Source organism: Aricia agestis, chromosome 21 (genome assembly GCF_905147365.1).
Source record: "Aricia agestis chromosome 21, ilAriAges1.1, whole genome shotgun sequence".
Lineage (NCBI taxonomy): Eukaryota > Metazoa > Arthropoda > Insecta > Lepidoptera > Lycaenidae > Aricia > Aricia agestis.
This window is the reverse complement of record NC_056426.1, coordinates 5,513,961-5,534,862: the sequence shown is the minus strand read 5'-3', so window position 1 is coordinate 5,534,862 and position 20,902 is coordinate 5,513,961. Positions and strand designations below refer to the sequence as shown.

Sequence of the window (20,902 nt, the reverse complement as noted above, 5' to 3'; positions counted from 1 at the left end):
AAATTATCTTTTAGTTTATATGGCATATACTCGAAGAATTTTGTTACTCAAATTTTTAATCGCAGTCAGTAAAATAACAAAGTAAGTATTGAAAAAACAAACATAAATAAATCACATACAGTACATAATATTATATTAAGCGAGTTAAATTATTTTACCGGCTAAGATTATAAATCATATATTTAAAACAATGTTCGATTTGAGCAATACTAAAGGCTCTTAGTAAAAGAAAGGCACACACCGCATGCTGACGTTGGAGTAGTTTTGTTCTTGTCTACATTAATAAAAATCGGCCAAGTGCGAGTTGGACTCGCACACGAAGGGTACTATTATAGAGCAAAAATGTGATTTTATGGGATAATATTATTTATTTTATTTTGTATTTGGTATTTGCTGTTATAGCGGAAACCGATATACACAATTTGTGAAAATTTCAGAAACCTAGCTATAGCGGTTCTTGAGATATAGCCTGGAGACATACAGACTGACAGACAGACATCGAAGTCTTAGTGTTAGGGTCCCGGTACGGAACCCGAAAAATGGCACATGACAAGGACAAAACCTTGAGAAAGAACAAAAACTATAACGTCTGTATACACGTAGATATTTTTACTAATAAGGGAGATACTTTAAAAAATGCTTAATTCTATGATTTTTTTTTATAAATTACTGAACTGCAAAACTGTCATGGTCAATATTTTTAATTTTTGACTAAAAACACACAAGTAAAATGATTTTGCAATAAATATACTAAAAATGTGAGCTAATTAGTATAAAAATACTTAAACTACATAGCGCATACATGTAGAACTTTTAATTGACTTTTGAGATAGAACTAAAACATCGAAATATAACAATTCTAGGTAGGTAAGTTTCGAATTATAACCCAGTATAGTATACTATACACGACTATAAGAATCCACGCTACACTGTGGCACACCAGCAGGCTTAGCATGTTCAAAATAGAAGCGATTTCTTTCTACGGAAGAATAGACAAAGGAAATCCGCCATTTTGTCACTTAAATCTGTTAATATGTCAATTATTTCCCGTTTCTAATGTTGTTATGCTAAGCCTGCTGCACAATATGGCGTCGCATACATAACGTCATTAGCACTCGCCAAGTATACTGGGTTGAATTTCGGAACTCGCACATTGTTTTAAGCTTTAACTATTGCTCTTAAAGCGCCGTCAATTTCTTTACACATACAATAAAAGACACCGTATTCGGTGAAACGCCAGACCACTACAGCTGCCAAGAATAACTTGCATTAAAAATTGAAGACATTAAAATTGAATTAATAATAAAACGTGTTACAGCCCTATTACATTTCCATACAAAATTTAGTTCACAAACCCACCGCTAGGGGCGCTCAACGTACCAACCGTACCAACTTCACTCGTATGAAAATGTCATTGAAATATAGCTCTTATCGCATGGCGATAAAGTCCTAAATCACTTGCTCGGGATCGCTGGGGCCGGTGTCGTTTCTGTACAACTTCAGATTGGACTCCGTGTAGTCCAATATTCTTCGGCTTGAGTGCCGGATATACAGCATTTGTTTGTGGTAGATTTTCAGGGCTCCTTTGATGGTTATGTACGTTAAGCCTCCGAGGATGGTTCGGTGTAGGTTGTTCTTTATGGACCTGAAGAAGATCTTGCCAATGATGGTGGAAATGGTGGGGAGGAGGAGAGCTGAACAGAATATTCTGGTCGGAGAGAGATGGGAGTTGGCGTTTGAGTTGGAGTTGGTCGGTTGACCGCTGACGATGGCACCCCTGTCGCCTTCCACACTGAAACATACAACATTTTATAACTTTACGTTCTCAGTAGTTAGAAACAGGCTCTCAACTCGGAGGTCGTGGGTTCGATTTGCGCGTAGCAGCTTCTATTGTTTTTAAGGGATAATTTATACTAGCGCAGAGTCGAAGTGAATCGAAAAAAGTAGCGCGATGCGTGCGTTTTTTAAATTCTCAGAAGTAATGTGTGAGTTAGGACCAAATTGCAGGCTGATCACTTGATTGTGTAACTAGTGTAAAGATCCATACGTCGGATGGGCATGTAAAATTTTTATCCCGCGCCTGATCTTTCGACAGTCGTGTCGAACCTTTGACTACATACTTGGTTAAGACAAAAGCTGATCGCATATTTGTCAACAGCGTACGCGTCGAACGCACCGCATAGTACACGAAATGCGGCGCGCACGGTGGGCGGTGCGGACGATTTTTTTTTTTTAATGAAATAAGGGGGCAAACGAGCAAACGGTCGCCCATGGACAGTCGCAGCATCAGAAGAGCTGCAGGTGCGATGCCAGCCTTTTAAGAGGGAATAGGATAATAGAGGAGGGTGGGGATGGGAAGGGAAGGGAATAGGGGAGGGTAAGGAAGGGAATTGGGCCTCCGGTAAACTCACTCACTCGGTGAAAAACAGCGAAAGCGCTGTTTCACGCCGGTTTTCACGCCGGAATGTGCGAGGTTTCACATCATTTCATACAATGAATCCTAAAATCCGGCGTGTTCTTCGTGTTGATAAATGTGCGATCACCTTAAAGGAACAGAGTGTATGTACTGCGCGCACACTTAGGCACTACAAAAATTATCATTACCTGCCGAAGGGCAATATATAGGCTAGGGCGGGCACCTTCGCGCAGTACTTCCTCAGCATCATCAGCACCACGTCCTCCCAGCTGTACATCTTGGCACTGATGAGGGCCACCGGGATGGTGGGCAACAGCACCAGCAGTACTAACGGATCAGCCGACTCCATCATCTCCAGACCCTCGCGGTGACCGACTACCTGGAGTGAGAAGGTGGAATTCGGTAAGCAGCTCAAAAGCAACTAACCACAAAAAAATTTGCTTAAAAAAAAAAATTCTAGGGAACCCAGACTACTTCATCATGGCTAATAAAGGAGGTTTAGGAAGAACCCTATAACAGTGCGTTTTATGTCGTGCTAGGTTCTAAGCTGTCGAATCTGAGTTAAATTATTCATTGTACAAATCAAGACCGAGGGGCTCGAGTCTCACGCGTCTAATGTCCTGCGCTCGAAGTGACATTCGAATCATAAGAATAAGTCTACAGGTCGCACGATCGACCACTGCGCATTGGTATATTGAACTCCGTATTGACGGAAACACGGCCACAATCTCGCTAATAGTTCACACACGATGCGGGTCAACGAATGTTTACATTGTAAATATCAGCTACATACGCCGCACTATATCTTATATCTTTAAACAAGCAATTCTTGTATATATATATATATATATATATATATATATATATATATATATATAAGATTATTACGACATATAGGAGGAAAACATAAACAATTGATTCTTTATCGTGTCAAAAGATTTTTGGCATTCATTAGACCAAATAAATTTTTGGCCTTTCCTTAGCAATTGATGTAAAGGGTCTAATATTATCGCCTTTTTCGGAATGTATTCATGGTAGAAGTTTATTTTACCAAGAAATTGTCTCACGTTTTTTTGATTTTTAGGAGTAGGAAAGTTCTGTACTGAAATAATGTTATCTTTTAAAGGTTGCACTGAATTATTCTGAATTATATGTCCTAAATATTTGACAGAATTTGAGGCAAAGTTACATTTTACAAATTTTAATCGGAATCCTTCTTTTTTTATAGCTTCTAATAACTGTTTCAAGTGATCAATATGGCTATCAAAATCCTTTGAAAATATTAGAATATCATCTATATAGTTTACAGTAAATTCATTGAGTTTATATTTTCTTAATATGTTACTCAACACCCTTTGAAATATCGCTGAGGACGTTTTTAAACCAAAAGGTAGACATGTCCATTGATAATGCCCTTCTTGAGTTACAAAACCTGTCTTCTTTCTATCTTCTATTCTTAACGGAATAGACCAAAATGCTGAATTCACATCTAAAGTAGTAAAAAATTTACAATTTCTAGTCTTTATCACTAGATCTTCAATTAAAGGGAAAGGTTGTGCCTGCGGTACCACAATTTTATTCAAGTCTCTAAAATCGATACACAACCTTGTTTTTTTATTGTCTTCTTTTTTAAAAGCCAATGTTACTGGTGCTGCAAATGGACTATAGGATTCTTCTATTAGCTTATTATCTAGCAATTTTGCTATCTGCTGTTCTATCTCTTTTTTGTCTTCCATAGTGCATCTGTAAGGCCTCTTACAGCAATATTTCTCTACCATTAAGTCAATTCTAGCTTCATATCCGTTTACAGTACCTATATCATATTTGTCTTTTGCAAAAACAGATTTATACTCATCAATCAGCTTATTTATTTTATCTTTTTCACCTTTTTCTAAGTGATCTATTTTCATTTCTATGTCTTGCTCTATGACATGTTCATTAAAATTTATTTTTATATTATGTTTACTTCCATCACTATCTATTTCCGTTTTCATACTTTCTATCATCTGCTTGTTATCATTATTATATTTTTTTTGGATAATTGTTAATTCTTCAGTTTGAATTAATCCAAACATTTTAATCAAGTCTAATCCAATAAGAAAATCATGTTTAAAATTATTTTCATCAATAACATAAACATCCGCCATTTCTTCTACTTCAAAAATCTTAATTTTTAATCTAGTCAATCCAGTCGCTTTTCTGACACCATTAATAGTTACTAAGCTTGCCTTGTTTACATAGCTTCCTGTATTTCTTATTTTAAGCAATTTTGAGTTTATCAAGGAAACGTTGGAACCTGAATCATAAATTCCATTAATTTCAACATTTTCATTTACAGTTAATTTTACAGTTATTAATGGTGTCACCACTAGTTTTTTTGTTCAGTCTCATTCAACTCGGCCTCAATAACTGAATTATTTACATGTCTAATTAAATTTCTTTTCACTTTATCATTGTCTTTTGTTTTGAACCAACATAAAGATTCTGGGTGATAACGTGTTCCCTTATTTAAATTTTCACAAATCTTACATGTATTTCGTGTAGCTTCATTATTTTCATTAGCTCGCCAAGTAGTTCTATAAGTTTTCTTTGCATACACAGTATATTTTTTTTGTATCATATGTTCATGTTTCCTTAGTACATTAAACAAATCTATCGTATCTGTTAAAATCTCTCTATCAATTTTATGCAATATATTTTCTGGCAAACCTGCTGCAATCAAATCAATTAATGTGCCTACGTCAATAGATGTCCTCATTTCAAGTAGAAGCTTTTCTTTTCTTATTGCATAATCTATCAAGGAACCATCTCTATATCTAAATGCTAAAGCGAAATTGACTGGACTCCATCCTTTGTTTGCAAAAGTTTCGCAGAACTTAGACTTCCAAATAGACCATTCAGAGTTCAGTGTTAGCTTCATGATCATTGAATTATACCAATCAATACAACTGCTATCCAAAAACAATCTAAGAATCTCCACTTTCTGTTCATTACTTGTGACGACAAAACGAGCACATTCTCTTTCAAATGTGTTAATCCATAAGGTTGCGTTCATATTCTTAGTTGAAAATTTATCAATAATAAATTTTTCTGCGACATCCCTAAGGCTGTGATGTCTAATCTCGTGTATGTTTCCTTCATTTTTATTTTTTTGTACTGCCTGTTCTTCAACAAATTCTTCAAGATATTGATCTCCAAATTGCAGATTATAATTTTCATCTACATAAATATTCCTCAACTCCTCTGTCATATTTATCCAGATCCTTCTGGTCTGGTATATTTTCTTTAGGCTATTTCGCACTTTACTATATGTAGTAGTTTGCATTATTTCTGTGTGATGACTAATGTCTTGCAACTCTTCAGGTATATAGTACTCTTTATTATTTTGAGTTGTTATCATTGTTATAGAAAGTACATTTGATTTTCCGTCTCTTGATGGCAGCAAAGTAAATTTAAATTGTAGCTTCTCCATATTATTATGAGCGAATTGTCGTTTTATAAGAACAATAAAACTACAAAACGACAATTAGCTCATAATAATATGGAGAAGCTACAATTTAAATTTACTTTGCTGCCATCAAGAGACGGAAAATCAAATGTACTTTCTATAACAATGATAACAACTCAAAATAATAAAGAGTACTATATACCTGAAGAGTTGCAAGACATTAGTCATCACACAGAAATAATGCAAACTACTACATATAGTAAAGTGCGAAATAGCCTAAAGAAAATATACCAGACCAGAAGGATCTGGATAAATATGACAGAGGAGTTGAGGAATACTTATGTAGATGAAAATGATAATCTGCAATTTGGAGATCAATATCTTGAAGAATTTGTTGAAGAACAGGCAGTACAAAAAAATAAAAATGAAGGAAACATACACGAGATTAGACATCACAGCCTTAGGGATGTCGCAGAAAAATTTATTATTGATAAATTTTCAACTAAGAATATGAACGCAACCTTATGGATTAACACATTTGAAAGAGAATGTGCTCGTTTTGTCGTCACAAGTAATGAACAGAAAGTGGAGATTCTTAGATTGTTTTTGGATAGCAGTTGTATTGATTGGTATAATTCAATGATCATGAAGCTAACACTGAACTCTGAATGGTCTATTTGGAAGTCTAAGTTCTGCGAAACTTTTGCAAACAAAGGATGGAGTCCAGTCAATTTCGCTTTAGCATTTAGATATAGAGATGGTTCCTTAATAGATTATGCAATAAGAAAAGAAAAGCTTCTACTTGAAATGAGGACATCTATTGACGTAGGCACATTAATTGATTTGATTGCAGCAGGTTTGCCAGAAAATATATTGCATAAAATTGATAGAGAGATTTTAACAGATACGATAGATTTGTTTAATGTACTAAGGAAACATGAACATATGATACAAAAAAAAAATACTGTGTATGCAAAGAAAACTTATAGAACTACTTGGCGAGCTAATGAAAATAATGAAGCTACACGAAATACATGTAAGATTTGTGAAAATTTAAATAAGGGAACACGTTATCACCCAGAATCTTTATGTTGGTTCAAAACAAAAGACAATGATAAAGTGAAAAGAAATTTAATTAGACATGTAAATAATTCAGTTATTGAGGCCGAGTTGAATGAGACTGAACAAAAAAACTAGTGGTGACACCATTAATAACTGTAAAATTAACTGTAAATGAAAATGTTGAAATTAATGGAATTTATGATTCAGGTTCCAACGTTTCCTTGATAAACTCAAAATTGCTTAAAATAAGAAATACAGGAAGCTATGTAAACAAGGCAAGCTTAGTAACTATTAATGGTGTCAGAAAAGCGACTGGATTGACTAGATTAAAAATTAAGATTTTTGAAGTAGAAGAAATGGCGGATGTTTATGTTATTGATGAAAATAATTTTAAACATGATTTTCTTATTGGATTAGACTTGATTAAAATGTTTGGATTAATTCAAACTGAAGAATTAACAATTATCCAAAAAAAATATAATAATGATAACAAGCAGATGATAGAAAGTATGAAAACGGAAATAGATAGTGATGGAAGTAAACACAATATAAAAATAAATTTTAATGAACATGTCATAGAGCAAGACATAGAAATGAAAATAGATCACTTAGAAAAAGGTGAAAAAGATAAAATAAATAAGCTGATTGATGAGTATAAATCTATTTTTGCAAAAGACAAATATGATATAGGTACTGTAAACGGATATGAAGCTAGAATTGACTTAATGGTAGAGAAATATTGCTGTAAGAGGCCTTACAGATGCACTATGGAAGACAAAAAAGAGATAGAACAGCAGATAGCAAAATTGCTAGATAATAAGCTAATAGAAGAATCCTATAGTCCATTTGCAGCACCAGTAACATTGGCTTTTAAAAAAGAAGACAATAAAAAAACAAGGTTGTGTATCGATTTTAGAGACTTGAATAAAATTGTGGTACCGCAGGCACAACCTTTCCCTTTAATTGAAGATCTAGTGATAAAGACTAGAAATTGTAAATTTTTTACTACTTTAGATGTGAATTCAGCATTTTGGTCTATTCCGTTAAGAATAGAAGATAGAAAGAAGACAGGTTTTGTAACTCAAGAAGGGCATTATCAATGGACATGTCTACCTTTTGGTTTAAAAACGTCCTCAGCGATATTTCAAAGGGTGTTGAGTAACATATTAAGAAAATATAAACTCAATGAATTTACTGTAAACTATATAGATGATATTCTAATATTTTCAAAGGATTTTGATAGCCATATTGTTAGCCATAATGGAATAACATAAGTACCTGTAAATATAAAGAAACGACAATTACGTTTATAATTTAAATCCTCCAAATTGAACACAAAATATATTTTCTCTTAAAACATTTTTTTCAGTTCTTACAAACTTGACATTGTCGTCCTTCGAAATTCAAATATTTTACTTTTCTGTCGCAAACATACCAGCCTACTCTAAATAAGAAGTTTTAAACTTACATCTCCCCCCTTAAAAGGAAAAAAAAAATTTTTTTTTTTACATTATTACATCTACCTAAATCTAACTTAGATCTAACATAGGTACAGGAATCATTTTTGTCAAATGAAATAGATTTGATTCTGCTTTCTTATGACCTGTGTCTATCTTATATATAGAACTCGACACCTTCTCTACTATCCGAAATGGTCCAATGTAAACTTCCTCTAGTTTATATCTATTCAGTCTATTTCCATTTTCAACATAAACTAGATCTCCCACATTAAAATCCCAATGCTTTCGATTTTTGTCAAATAATTTTTTGTTGTAATCATGAGACTTTTTTGTATTCTCCAAAGCAATCTTCTTGTCATTTATCCAATTCTCACTTGATATGCTACTTCTTAATTCCTTCGGTAAAATCGTTACATTTTCTATGCCATATAAAAGATAAGATGGTGAGAAACCTGTAACAGTGTGAACAGTCTCATTATACTTTTTAACACACTCCTTAGCTATATTAGCCCATGCTCTTTTCTTTCCTTTTTCGTTAACTTTGCATCTTATCTTATTTACCAATGTTTGGTTTAGGCGTTCATTTAAGCCATTAGAAAAGGGACAGTTTACTGCTGTAAATACCAAGGGTATATTTTTTCCACGAAGAAAATTTTTTAATGCAATCGAATTAATTCCCGGATATTGATCCGTCAAAATCATACCAATTTCTTCGGTTTCTACTATATTCGATAAAAGTTTAATGAAATCATTAGCCGTTTGAGTTTTGGACGTATGTATAAATGCAAATCTAGTAAAATGGTCAACCAATAAATGCAAATATTTTTTGGATGATCTCGAACCTCCAAATCCACCTATTGTATCTATGGACATTATCTGAAAAGGTTTCGTTGCTGGTCCTAGATGAGACATAAATCCAATTTTTTCATGTCCTCTTGTTTTATTTTTTATGCAAATTTCACAATTTTTACAAATCTTCTTTATATGATCTGATAAATTTCTAATAAAATAAAATTTACCAATCATCTTTTGCATTTGGTTGATTCCAATATGACACATATTTTCATGAACTTCTTTCAAAAATTTTAAACATAATTCTTCTGATAAAATTATTTTATCTCTTTTTCCAACCCTTTTGAAGTATACATTATGTTTATTTATTAATTTATGTTTTTGCTCTTGTATTTCTTTATTTATTTCCTGATCTTTAAAGATGTCTTCAATCATTATAAAATTTACAACTTTAAGTTGTTCATCAGTATTTGCATCGGAATTTAATACCGGATTCCTGCTTAAACAGTCTGCCTCTAAATTATTTCTTCCAGGAGAATAAACTATATTAAATTCATACTGTGAAAGGTAATAGGTAAGATCCCCTAATTCTTCGTCCGTTCTCGATTTTAAATTCATATTTTCTAAAGGTTTATGGTCCGAAAAAACCGTAAATGGTTTTCCTATTAGCCAATATTGCCAAAAAACCACCGCCTCTTTTATCGCCAACAATTCCAAATAAATGGCTTTCTTTTTCTTTTGCGCTTCCGTCAATTTTTTTGAAAAATATGCTACAGTTTTTTCTTTGCCATCTGGCTGTTTCTGCTTTAGCACTGCACCAACTCCTTCTATAGATGCGTCTGTATAAATGTTTATAGGTAAATTTTGATCAAAAATTTCTAATATAGGTTTTGAGCATAATAGATTCTTTATCGTGTCAAAAGATTTTTGGCATTCATTAGACCAAATAAATTTTTGGCCTTTCCTTAGCAATTGATGTAAAGGGTCTAATATTATCGCCTTTTTCGGAATGTATTCATGGTAGAAGTTTATTTTACCAAGAAATTGCCTCACGTTTTTTTGATTTTTAGGAGTAGGAAAGTTCTGTACTGAAATAATGTTATCTTTTAAAGGTTGCACTGAATTATTCTGAATTATATGTCCTAAATATTTGACAGAATTTGAGGCAAAGTTACATTTTACAAATTTTAATCGGAATCCTTCTTTTTTTATAGCTTCTAATAACTGTTTCAAGTGATCAATATGGCTATCAAAATCCTTTGAAAATATTAGAATATCATCTATATAGTTTACAGTAAATTCATTGAGTTTATATTTTCTTAATATGTTACTCAACACCCTTTGAAATATCGCTGAGGACGTTTTTAAACCAAAAGGTAGACATGTCCATTGATAATGCCCTTCTTGAGTTACAAAACCTGTCTTCTTTCTATCTTCTATTCTTAACGGAATAGACCAAAATGCTGAATTCACATCTAAAGTAGTAAAAAATTTACAATTTCTAGTCTTTATCACTAGATCTTCAATTAAAGGGAAAGGTTGTGCCTGCGGTACCACAATTTTATTCAAGTCTCTAAAATCGATACACAACCTTGTTTTTTTATTGTCTTCTTTTTTAAAAGCCAATGTTACTGGTGCTGCAAATGGACTATAGGATTCTTCTATTAGCTTATTATCTAGCAATTTTGCTATCTGCTGTTCTATCTCTTTTTTGTCTTCCATAGTGCATCTGTAAGGCCTCTTACAGCAATATTTCTCTACCATTAAGTCAATTCTAGCTTCATATCCGTTTACAGTACCTATATCATATTTGTATATTGTTTTAAAGCTCGGTCAAACAGCTAGTAAATAATATATATTATATTTGTCAGTCCGTCTGCAACCTCAAACCCCGGAAACGATTTGGATGAAATTTTGCATGATTATGGTGCCTCGGAAAAGGACAAAAATTTATCTATATTATTATTATGAAACTGTGTCTGTCTGTCTGTCCTCTTCACGCCCAAACCGCTAAACCGATTTTGCTGCAATTTGGTATGGAGATACTTTGAGTCCCGGGAAAGGACATAGGATACTTTCTATCTCGAAAAAATGTACGGTTCCCGCGCAACTTTGTTGCGTCAATATTCGTTTATCGAATATCGACGAGACGAAGTTGCAGGTGTTATCTAGTTGTCAATAAGTCAATTTTTCTAGCAGAACAGTTATAAGCTGTTCTACATAAGACGCATAACTGTTCACACTTTTAACTGTTAACATAAGCAATACAATATAATATATAGGCTGTCTCTTTTGCAATCCTAAAATGATCTTTTTATTTGTACTTACATAACTGTAATTTCTAAGTAAGCGTTCGTTAAAAGATTTTTTTTATTTCACCCCTAAGGGCCAATTCAGACCGCAACGCGACGCGTAGATGCATTTCTAAATTTGTATGGATTTGACAGATTAGCAAAACGTTTCACGCAATTGAAGTCTGTTTCAGTTTTATTCAGTGCTAGAAATGCATCTACGCGTCGCGTTGCGGTCTGAATTGACCCTTAAATCAGGGACTTTAATAGGGGACGAGACGCGACGCTATCTTAACGCAGCGCCGCGCCGTGTCGCGTTCCGGAAGTGAACCAGACTTTGTAGTTTGTATCATAATAATATGTAAAATGACTAATAACATCATTAATAACAGTCTATTGCCTCTATCAGGCGATTACCTGTAGGGAGTAATGATTTTTATCACACTAATCGAACATTAACCCATATTTTAAGTTACAGCATTTAAAAATTCAAATATTTGGATAAATAACTCATAGTTTTTTTTCAGATTCGGTATTCTTATACTAGATATTGTGTGCAACTTCATTGAGTAGTAATTTTTGTATCTTTTTATTACTCTACTTTATCTATTAGTAATTATTACCTTTGTTTAATTTTTTTTTAAATATGGGGACCGAAGGTCATTTCATTTCTTAAAACGGACCCCGAGCGAAACTAATTGGTGACCCCTGATTTAGAACAAGACTGCATTCATTACTTAACAAAAAAATTGTGGGTTAGTACACAAATGCGTAACAGCGACCAATTAGAAAAGCATTTTAGCTAGGAAAGGAAATGGCAATTAGAGTTTATCAAGTCTCAACATTTTTATTTTTTATCTATGTGACTGTACTGAGTTCATATTTTGTGCTACAAAAATCGCGGCCGCCGGCAGCGGCCACGAGCGGCCACGGGCGGCCGTAGACTTCTATGTATTACAATAATGAAGATAAAGTTTGAAAATCATATGACCACACCATTCCGGTGTGGCGCGGCCCTTATACTAAGCTTTGTTTCTTGTTTACATTTAGATTAAAATTAATTAAAACAAAGTAAGTAGTCCTAATTCCAGGATCCATTTGGTCAAGTTAAAAATCGTAAGCTTTGAGTTGCCTAAATTTATTAATTAACGAAATGTTTCATTGTTTTGACCTTCACATTGAATTGTAATTTGGATTCAATTCATAATATTATTGTTATAGTCTGTGGATCTTTTGACGCGAATATTACTTTATTTTTTCCTCGTCTACCTAAGCAGCTATTCTAAATATTTTGCTCTTGAAATATACAAAAAAACTACACACTAAAATTATTCCTAAACCTTCTGATTTTATATTATGGCTCTCAGTTTCAATTTGTATGCCTGCCATGTCATGAAACATAATGCAACCGTTTTATGTATTATGTAAATGTAATTTCCTGTAAGTTATACAATAAATTAAGTTATAAATAGTTTACTATAATCCAGTCGCCAGATAAAGAGAAATTTGGCTATTGTGTGAAAGAGATAAACAGCTTTAGGTCAATGACCAATTAATATAACTCTATCTAGCGACCAGACAAGCTTATACTCAACCTGTGGCCCGCCAGGTCTGTACCAGTGACTCGCGTAAATCGTTAATTTTAAACATTATTTTTTTAGCCCAAAATAATTTCGGTTGCAAAGTGCGACACCAAGACTGAAACATGTTTGTGGCCTTATGACAAAAAGGTTGAGTACAGCTGGTCCACAGAGGAAATTCGTGGCACCAACCCCAACCATATCGTTCAATTTATGAGCAGTATAGGGTTGGGGATGATACTCTAGTGCGAAGGAGTCACAATAGATCCTCATGGGTCGCAGTGACGTCAGGGATACAGTGACCTGCCTTCTTTAAAAAAAAAAAAAAAAAAAACAGCTGGACTAGACATATGGCTTAATTGACAAGGAAGTTTAAAATAATACCTGCATAACTGTAACAGCACCATATGTGATTGCGATCCAATATATAGATCCTAGCAGCACTCCTCCCGCTATGAACGGACTGATTTTGTGCGTTATCTCCTCCAGTGTATCCAGTAATGCTACGAAGGCACCCATCGTGGGAAACACAACTATGTACTCAGCTTTACACTGCGGACAGAGGACTTTTCTGCTTATGTTCCCTCTCTGTTTCTCGTCTACCCACCGTTGTAAGCAACTTTGATGCACCTGAAAATAATACAAAAACTATCAATAAAAAACAAACAAGGTCAAGACAAAACAAAAATGTTGATGAAATGCCAAAAATGAGATTGAGATTTTTTTCTATACAATTCATTGAACTTTATACCTGCACTGCAACTAACGAAAAACAAAAAATAATCTTGTTGCAAAGTCGTTATCATTACCTGATAATTAAAATATTATGTTAATGCACAATTTTGCATTGTGCAAACATAAGGTTGCGATTAAATAATCGTAAAAATATTTACAGAATTGGTTAGGCATGCTTGTTTACGTTTAATGTGTAGGGGACCATTTGCTAATCAAATATGGATTCAAATCAAATAATCTAATCAAATTAGGATCAAATATGTTTTCAAATAAGGATCTTGAACTTTTGTCATGTCAGTACTAAGAATGAACTGACTGTGTTAAGGGTATAAATTGAATTGTTAAAATTCATGCCTCATTACCATCGCTCTAAAATGTGTATTATCAGGCTACAAAGCTAAATATTAAATTATATGTAACATAACTAATTATATGTAACTAGTGTCCGACCGAAGGTCTATTTTTGGCCGAAGCCGAAGCCGAAGGTTTATAAATCTTAATCGCTCGACTCTCAGAAATTAATTTTTAACTGACTTAAAAAAAGGACGTTATCAATTCGACGTGTATGTATGTAATATTTCCAGAACTGCCCAATTTTCGTATATATTATGTTAGTCTGTAATCTGCATCAGCGTCTGAACAAATGTGCCAAATTATGTGCCAATAAAAAAAGGCTTTATTACTATTATTATTATCAACAATCAAAACATAGTAAGGTAAAGACTGTTTACTTCCTAAGTTGCAATCATTTTATTGCAATAACAATGAGTAATGTACTTGGCAAACATGTTTATATAAGCAACATAAAATAGGCTCTTTGTACACCGATGCCACAATGCAGAAGCAACAGAGAGCACTTTCTCTGAATACCTTAAAGTACTTTAAACAGTATGTTACTAGATGACCCGGAAGACTTTAATACTTACACTCCCACGGCCAGATGCGGCCGCGATAACAATAGATAAGCTATTGTGTCTAGTTTTTCCACAATTGAGGGATTAATATAAACCTTCCCTGGACTTCACAAATATTTCAAGACTAAAATTAGCTATTCAGCTGTTCTCGAGTTTTATAACAAGACTAACAACATTTAAAATTCATTTTTATTTATATAGATGTTGTTTCTCGCTCAGTCATCTTGTATCACTTATCCTTTTTTTACAGATTGTGACATTGGTGAATAAACAGCCTTATCAAACAACAACCTTAAAGTCCTTTTATTACATTCCTGACACTATCTATCTCATAAATCAAAATCAAAAACAATACTTAGTAGTTTTCATGTATTATGTTAAAACAAAGTACATATTTTATCAAATTTAACAAAGTAATGTAATTTTTATGGATTTTAAAAGATTATTCATGGTTTAATTGTAAACATCGTAAAAATAAATTATAGAATTATTGTTCTCATTCCCATAGTATTTCCAAGTACTGAATAAGTAAAAGGAAAGGATGGACAAAATTAATTATGAATATGACAATGATATTGAAGAAGTTAGAAGAAAACTATGATGAATGGAGGCAGATGAAGGAGACAAATAAGGGAGGGTTACAAAATATAGTGGCTAAAATAAATAAAATATTTTAAATATCATTACACTATGCATTATCAGGAAAATGGGCATAATGAAAAATATAGTACTACAAAAAACATCTAAGAAGTTGTTAAACATAAAACTTGTAATTAAATAAAAAATATTATAATTATTGTCAGAGACTATAACAAGTTTAGCTGGTTTTAAAACTGTAGAAGTAATTTACCAGCTTCAAAATTAATATACAAGTAAAATGTCAAACTTACCCATTTCGTGGTGCCAATACATTTGCACGGTTGGACCCATGCTGCCAATTTGTCATCTGCTTCTGTGGCGAAGCATACCCAGCACGATTTCACATTCTCTTCGTCAGACGCTTGAAGAGCCTGCGAAGTGGCCTCATTGTTCCCGTTCGCAGGTCGCTCGTCAGGCATTGTAAATATTTTTAATGCGAAAATGCAATACCGATTTCACAATCTAATTTGACGTTACACTACAAACACCAATGTGAGTCGACTGTTGACCCAATTTGAAGACGCAAAATATTTTCACTTGTTATTATTAATATTTATATTATGCTAAATATTAACGTTTTAACTCGACACGGCACTCGTCACATTTACATTATTCTATTCCAAAAACGAGAAATGCAAGAAAAATTTTGGAATTTTTAACAAAACGTCAACTGTCATATGTCAGATGTCAGATGTCAGATGTCAACTGGCATATGTCAAAGGTTTTTTTTCTTGATATGGCACTTCGGCTATTTAACCATGGCCCAGTGTCGAGTATATTATGGCGGGAAAACAATATTCTATACCTACAATTTTCAGCATCGTTTTTCTATATTTGTTAGGTCTAAAGTCTATGTAAAAGTCAATACAGTGAAGAAGTCAAGTGTTAAAAGTTAACCGATTCAGTGCGGTGTCATTTTTTGCAATATTTTGAATCCTCTGAGGCGCCTAGCACCAGGAACTTTGATGACTCCTCTCGAGCCCCACCCACCATGAATTGTAATTTATCGTTGTTTTGTCTGTTTCCAATTGTTTTTCTTTTAGTAGCGACCCAACAGCGAACGTAAACGGATTAATTGTTCGTTTCAAGTATTTAGAAGTGATTATTTACGTGTACAAACAGAAATGGAAGGTAAGCGACTTATTTTTATCAGGTGTTGTAACCCTTTGGCTATATTGATCAATAATTTATTTTCGTTTTATTGTAGAACGGGATATTACATGCTACTTGCTAGTCAATAGTAATGTATAACGCTAAAAATGTATACCTACTTTTTATAGCATTTTATAAACAAGTAAACATTTTAGAAGTTGTAGTTTTTTAATGAAATATGTTTCTTTCATACCAGTGCGAAGCAGGGGCCAGGGGCGGGCTGCTAGTTAATTATAAGAATAAATGTGAGATTTTTGCTGGTGTTTGCGTTATATATTTATAAAATAACTAGCTGTTGCCCGCAACTTCGTCCGCGTGAATGTATGTTATTAAAATCGAGATTTAAAAAATTGAACACCCATCTACGACTATTTTATTTGGATCTATATTACACACGACATTTTTCATTTACATCAAAGAACCAGGAAACTTGAACCTTAGATACTTATCGTTTTGAAAAATCCTTTCTTCGAAGACCACTTGGCGTGGACAGGGGATGGGGGCCACAGGACAGGGGAAAGGAACATGGGACGGAGATAAAGGATAAACTTCAGAAGACGAGGACCCGCAACGAAATTAATCAGTAGAAAAATGTTAAGTGCTCGTTCATAATTTTGGACGTGGCGGATCGTGGACGTCCGCGGTAAAACGATAACATAGGGAAGTAAAATGTATGGAAATATATGAAGACGCTTTTAAATTTCCGTCGACGATAACTTCTTAACGTGCACGCTAGAGGACATCACGACGTCTACCCTCTTCTGAACCGCACAAAACGTCCGCGGTGCGTAAAATCAAAAGGGCAATAATTAACATAGGTACCCAACGTTTTATTGTGGAAGTCGGCATCCACGATAACGTGACGTCCGGAATTATAAAACTGCATAATAGAAGTATGAAGAATTGTAATTCCTCTTTCTATTCAAAGCGGAGGCAGCAAAAAGGTGCAGCGACGGAATGTCAAATAACTTAAGGAAAGCATCACGAAAATAAACTATAATAATAAAAATTTTAACTGAGCTAGGTATAGCTATATTAATATTGGAATTTGTTGTGTTAGACTGATGCCAATAATAATTGTGACAAAAATGCTTGAAGGTACGGATTAATTTCCTATAGCGCTGTCCACGATAAACCGTAGTATGCGACATTAGATTTACACTGTAGTTTATCTAGCATTGTAGTTCTTTCGTCTTGGCAGAAAAAACTCTTCCAGAGAACATGATGAGAGGTTTATTCAAACATACTGCCTTCGGTCGTACATATTCTACCATTTCTACCTATGTGCTCGACCGATGCTAGTAACTTAGATCCGTAAAGTTTGACTTTAAAATTTCTATGGCTGGTAACGAATTGAGATACAATCCCTGGATGCATATTGACCACTGTGTGTGGTCAATATCCATCCAGGGTTTGGATAATCGTTTACGAATATAAGGAAAAGTTTTAAAGATCGACCTTTGCTAGAATTGGTAATCACTTTGGTTGTCGTTGTAAATTTCGAAGAGTTTCTTCAATTCCATTACTTTCATGTCAGTCATCGTTTTTAGGGTTCCGTACCCAAAGGGTAAAAACGGGACTCTAAATTACTAAGACTTCGTTGTCTGTCCGTCTTTCTGTACCAGGCTGTATCTCAAGAACAGTTATAACTAGAGTTCGAAATTTTTTACAGATTGTGTATATCTGTGGCCGCTATAACAACAAATACTGCAATCAAAATAACATTCATTTCCTGCTAGTTTAAGAATTTTCCTATGGGTTATATTTTACCTGAAATAAACGTATTTTATTTTTATTTTATTTATTTTATTATAATTAAAGCCAAAGTGCCATAATAAGAAAAAAAAATTTGGCTCTCGTGTCAAATGTCAATTGTCAATTGTGGAAGTTGAATTGTGGTTGAATTTCACAATTGGACTTCAAGCTGCGTTCTCGAATGTATGATACAAGGTTTTGAGGTTACATAGTATTTATTCTGGTTTAGTTGTTTCTTTCCCTTCTTTAGTTAGTTATTATTAATTTTTAGCTTAATATACATAGAATAGTATTTAATTTAGTGTATTTTATTTAATAGTTAGTCAATTATGGATGTTGATCCGCCGGATCCTGGTGGTGGGGATATCTTATCATTGGATATGCCCACCACGAGTTCGGACGTGTCTATTGTTAGAAAAAGACCAAATGTAGACAGTATTCCAATTAACTCCAAAAGAAATACATTGGTAAATCCTTCGATACAGCTTATATACAACCCTCCAGACTTTTTGGCTGATAAAAAATATTCTGAAGGCGATGTTGGCCCATTTATTGTCCAGGTTTCAAGGAATGAACTGAATAATGCTTCTGGGGTGGTTTTAAAACCTATAAATTTCGGACAATTTCTTTTTAAAAATAATATCAAAAAAATTGTGACAGATGGCATTAAAAGATTAGGTCGGAATAAGGTTGCAATAGAGTTTGAAGATTTTGAAAGTGCGAACTCTTTTGTTATTAACCCTATTCTACAAGAAAATGGGTACTCTGCAACGATTCCCGCATACAACGTATTTCGCATGGGGATAGTCCGCGATGTCCCCGTCGAGTGGGCCATGGAGGAATTAGTGGAAAATATAGAAGTCCCTAATGGTTTTGGTAAGGTTGTGAGGGCACGAAGATTGAGCCGGAAATCAGTTGTCAACAATTCTTCGACTTGGATTCCCACGCAATCTTGTGTTAACTTTTTCTGGACAAAAACTGCCTAATCGAGTATTTTGTTTTTACAATTCGCTGCCGGTTCAAATTTATAGTTTACCAACTATTCAATGCAACAAATGTTGTAGATTCGGGCATGTAAAGGCGTTGTGTAGATCCCAGCCCAGATGTTTTAAGTGCTCTGGAACTCATGAAGGTGAAACTTGTTCAGTGCAGTCTGTATCTTGTATTTTTTGTTCTGGTCCCCACCAGGCTAACTCTATATCCTGCCCCGAATATTCTAGGCAAAAATCTATAAAATTGTTAATGTCTCAGGAAAGCATTTCATACATGGAGGCTTCTGCAAGGCTCCCCAAGGTAAGTCGTTCTTTCGCTGATGCCTCGAAAACTTATCAGTCTCCGCCCCCCTCGCTACCTTTGCATCACGCCGATCCGAGTTCCCAAGCGTCTACGGTTCTGCGCTCATATCGCAAAACCGTTCTTTCACCTCGCCGTACTCCTCCCCCAGCGGCTCCAGGCTATGACCATCTCGCTCATCAGGATTTAATAAGAAGCCCAAATTTTTCCTCACAAAATGGAAGTGCTTTTCCTAGTCAGGGACAGGCATCTCAAGTCTCCACTGAAAGTGTTGTCCCTACACAATTATCACCCAATGACAATATGATCGAGTTTATGTTTGCGTTTATCATCAATTTTGTTTCTCGGTTCAGTGACGGCTTACCGGACAATATCCTAAATCATTTATCTAAGCTTTCATCTTTCATACCTCAAAATGGCACTCAAAATTATCCAGTGGAACTGTCGTAGTTTGAAAAACAAAAACCAGGAGATTAGGACTCTACTTCAAAATTTTGATCCCATAGTCATGGCTGTTCAGGAAACATGGTTGAGTCCTGGCGTTCGTTTTAGAATTCCAGGTTTTTCATGTTTCCGGGACGATCGGAGTGATGCAAAGGCTGGATCGGCTATTTTAGTTCGTAATACTTGTAAATATTCCCTCATTCCTTTACCTCCCCATAGCGATGGGATAAATATTGCTACTGTTCGAGTCATGGATGTCACATATGTTTCTGTATATATTCCGAATCCTAACGCTTCTCTACTAACTGAGTTTTTTTCATTAATATCCCCTTTACCACCTCCTATTGTGTTTTTGGGAGATTTTAATATTCACAACATGGTGTGGGGTTCCCATTTCAATGATAACCTGTCTAGTTCTTTATTAGATTTTATTGATGACCGTAACTATGTCATTCTTAATGATGGCTCCCCAACTCGAAGGGTTGCACCATCACAGAATCCTAATAGCGCTGTCGATTTATCATTTGTTTCTTCTGCTCTTTCTTTGCAGTGCTCTTGGTCTATTCTTCCTAACTCTTATGGAAGTGATCATTTTCCAATTGTTATATATTTTCAAAACTCCAGTGGACCTTGTTCCGTTGACATCCCCCCAAGACAGAAATTTAACCTGGCAAATGCTGATTGGGATCTGTATTCTGTTGCAACAGATGAGGAGTTTCAATCTATTCCTCAGATTACAACGGATAACATTTATCATATTTACCCGTCCTTTAAGTTGGCTTTATTACGAAGCGCTGAAAAATCTTTCCCCGTCAAAAAGCTTGGTCCATTTAGAATGCCGTCTCCTCCTTGGTGGGATGCGGAGTGTACAGAGATCTGTAAAAAAAGAAAGGAGGCAGAACGAGCCTACTCATTATCAAT

General features: G+C 34.4%; 1 protein-coding gene across 1 annotated transcript; it reads right to left on the bottom strand.

The window, feature by feature from the left end:
• Positions 1 to 666: 666 nt before the first annotated feature.
• Positions 667 to 15,998, bottom strand: LOC121737719 (E3 ubiquitin-protein ligase MARCHF5). Its single transcript, XM_042129404.1, has 4 exons — positions 15,589 to 15,998; positions 13,434 to 13,679; positions 2,605 to 2,795; positions 667 to 1,792 (listed from the first exon to the last, which is right to left on the bottom strand). The coding sequence occupies exons 1-4, from the start codon at positions 15,754 to 15,756 to the stop codon at positions 1,450 to 1,452; spliced, it is 948 nt and encodes a 315-aa protein (XP_041985338.1). The 5' UTR covers positions 15,757 to 15,998; the 3' UTR covers positions 667 to 1,449.
• Positions 15,999 to 20,902: the final 4,904 nt, after the last annotated feature.

Excerpts from the sequence above, each read along its gene's own strand:
- LOC121737719 (XM_042129404.1), bottom strand. The coding sequence starts at position 15,756 with ATGCCTGACGAGCGACCTGCGAACGGGAACAATGAGGCCACTTCGCAG. Across the intron at positions 13,680-15,588 it reads GTATTGGCACCACGAAATGG|GTGCATCAAAGTTGCTTACA; the intron begins GTAAGTTTGACA and ends TATTATTTTCAG. Across the intron at positions 2,796-13,433 it reads GTGCTGTTACAGTTATGCAG|GTAGTCGGTCACCGCGAGGG; the intron begins GTATTATTTTAA and ends TTCTCACTCCAG.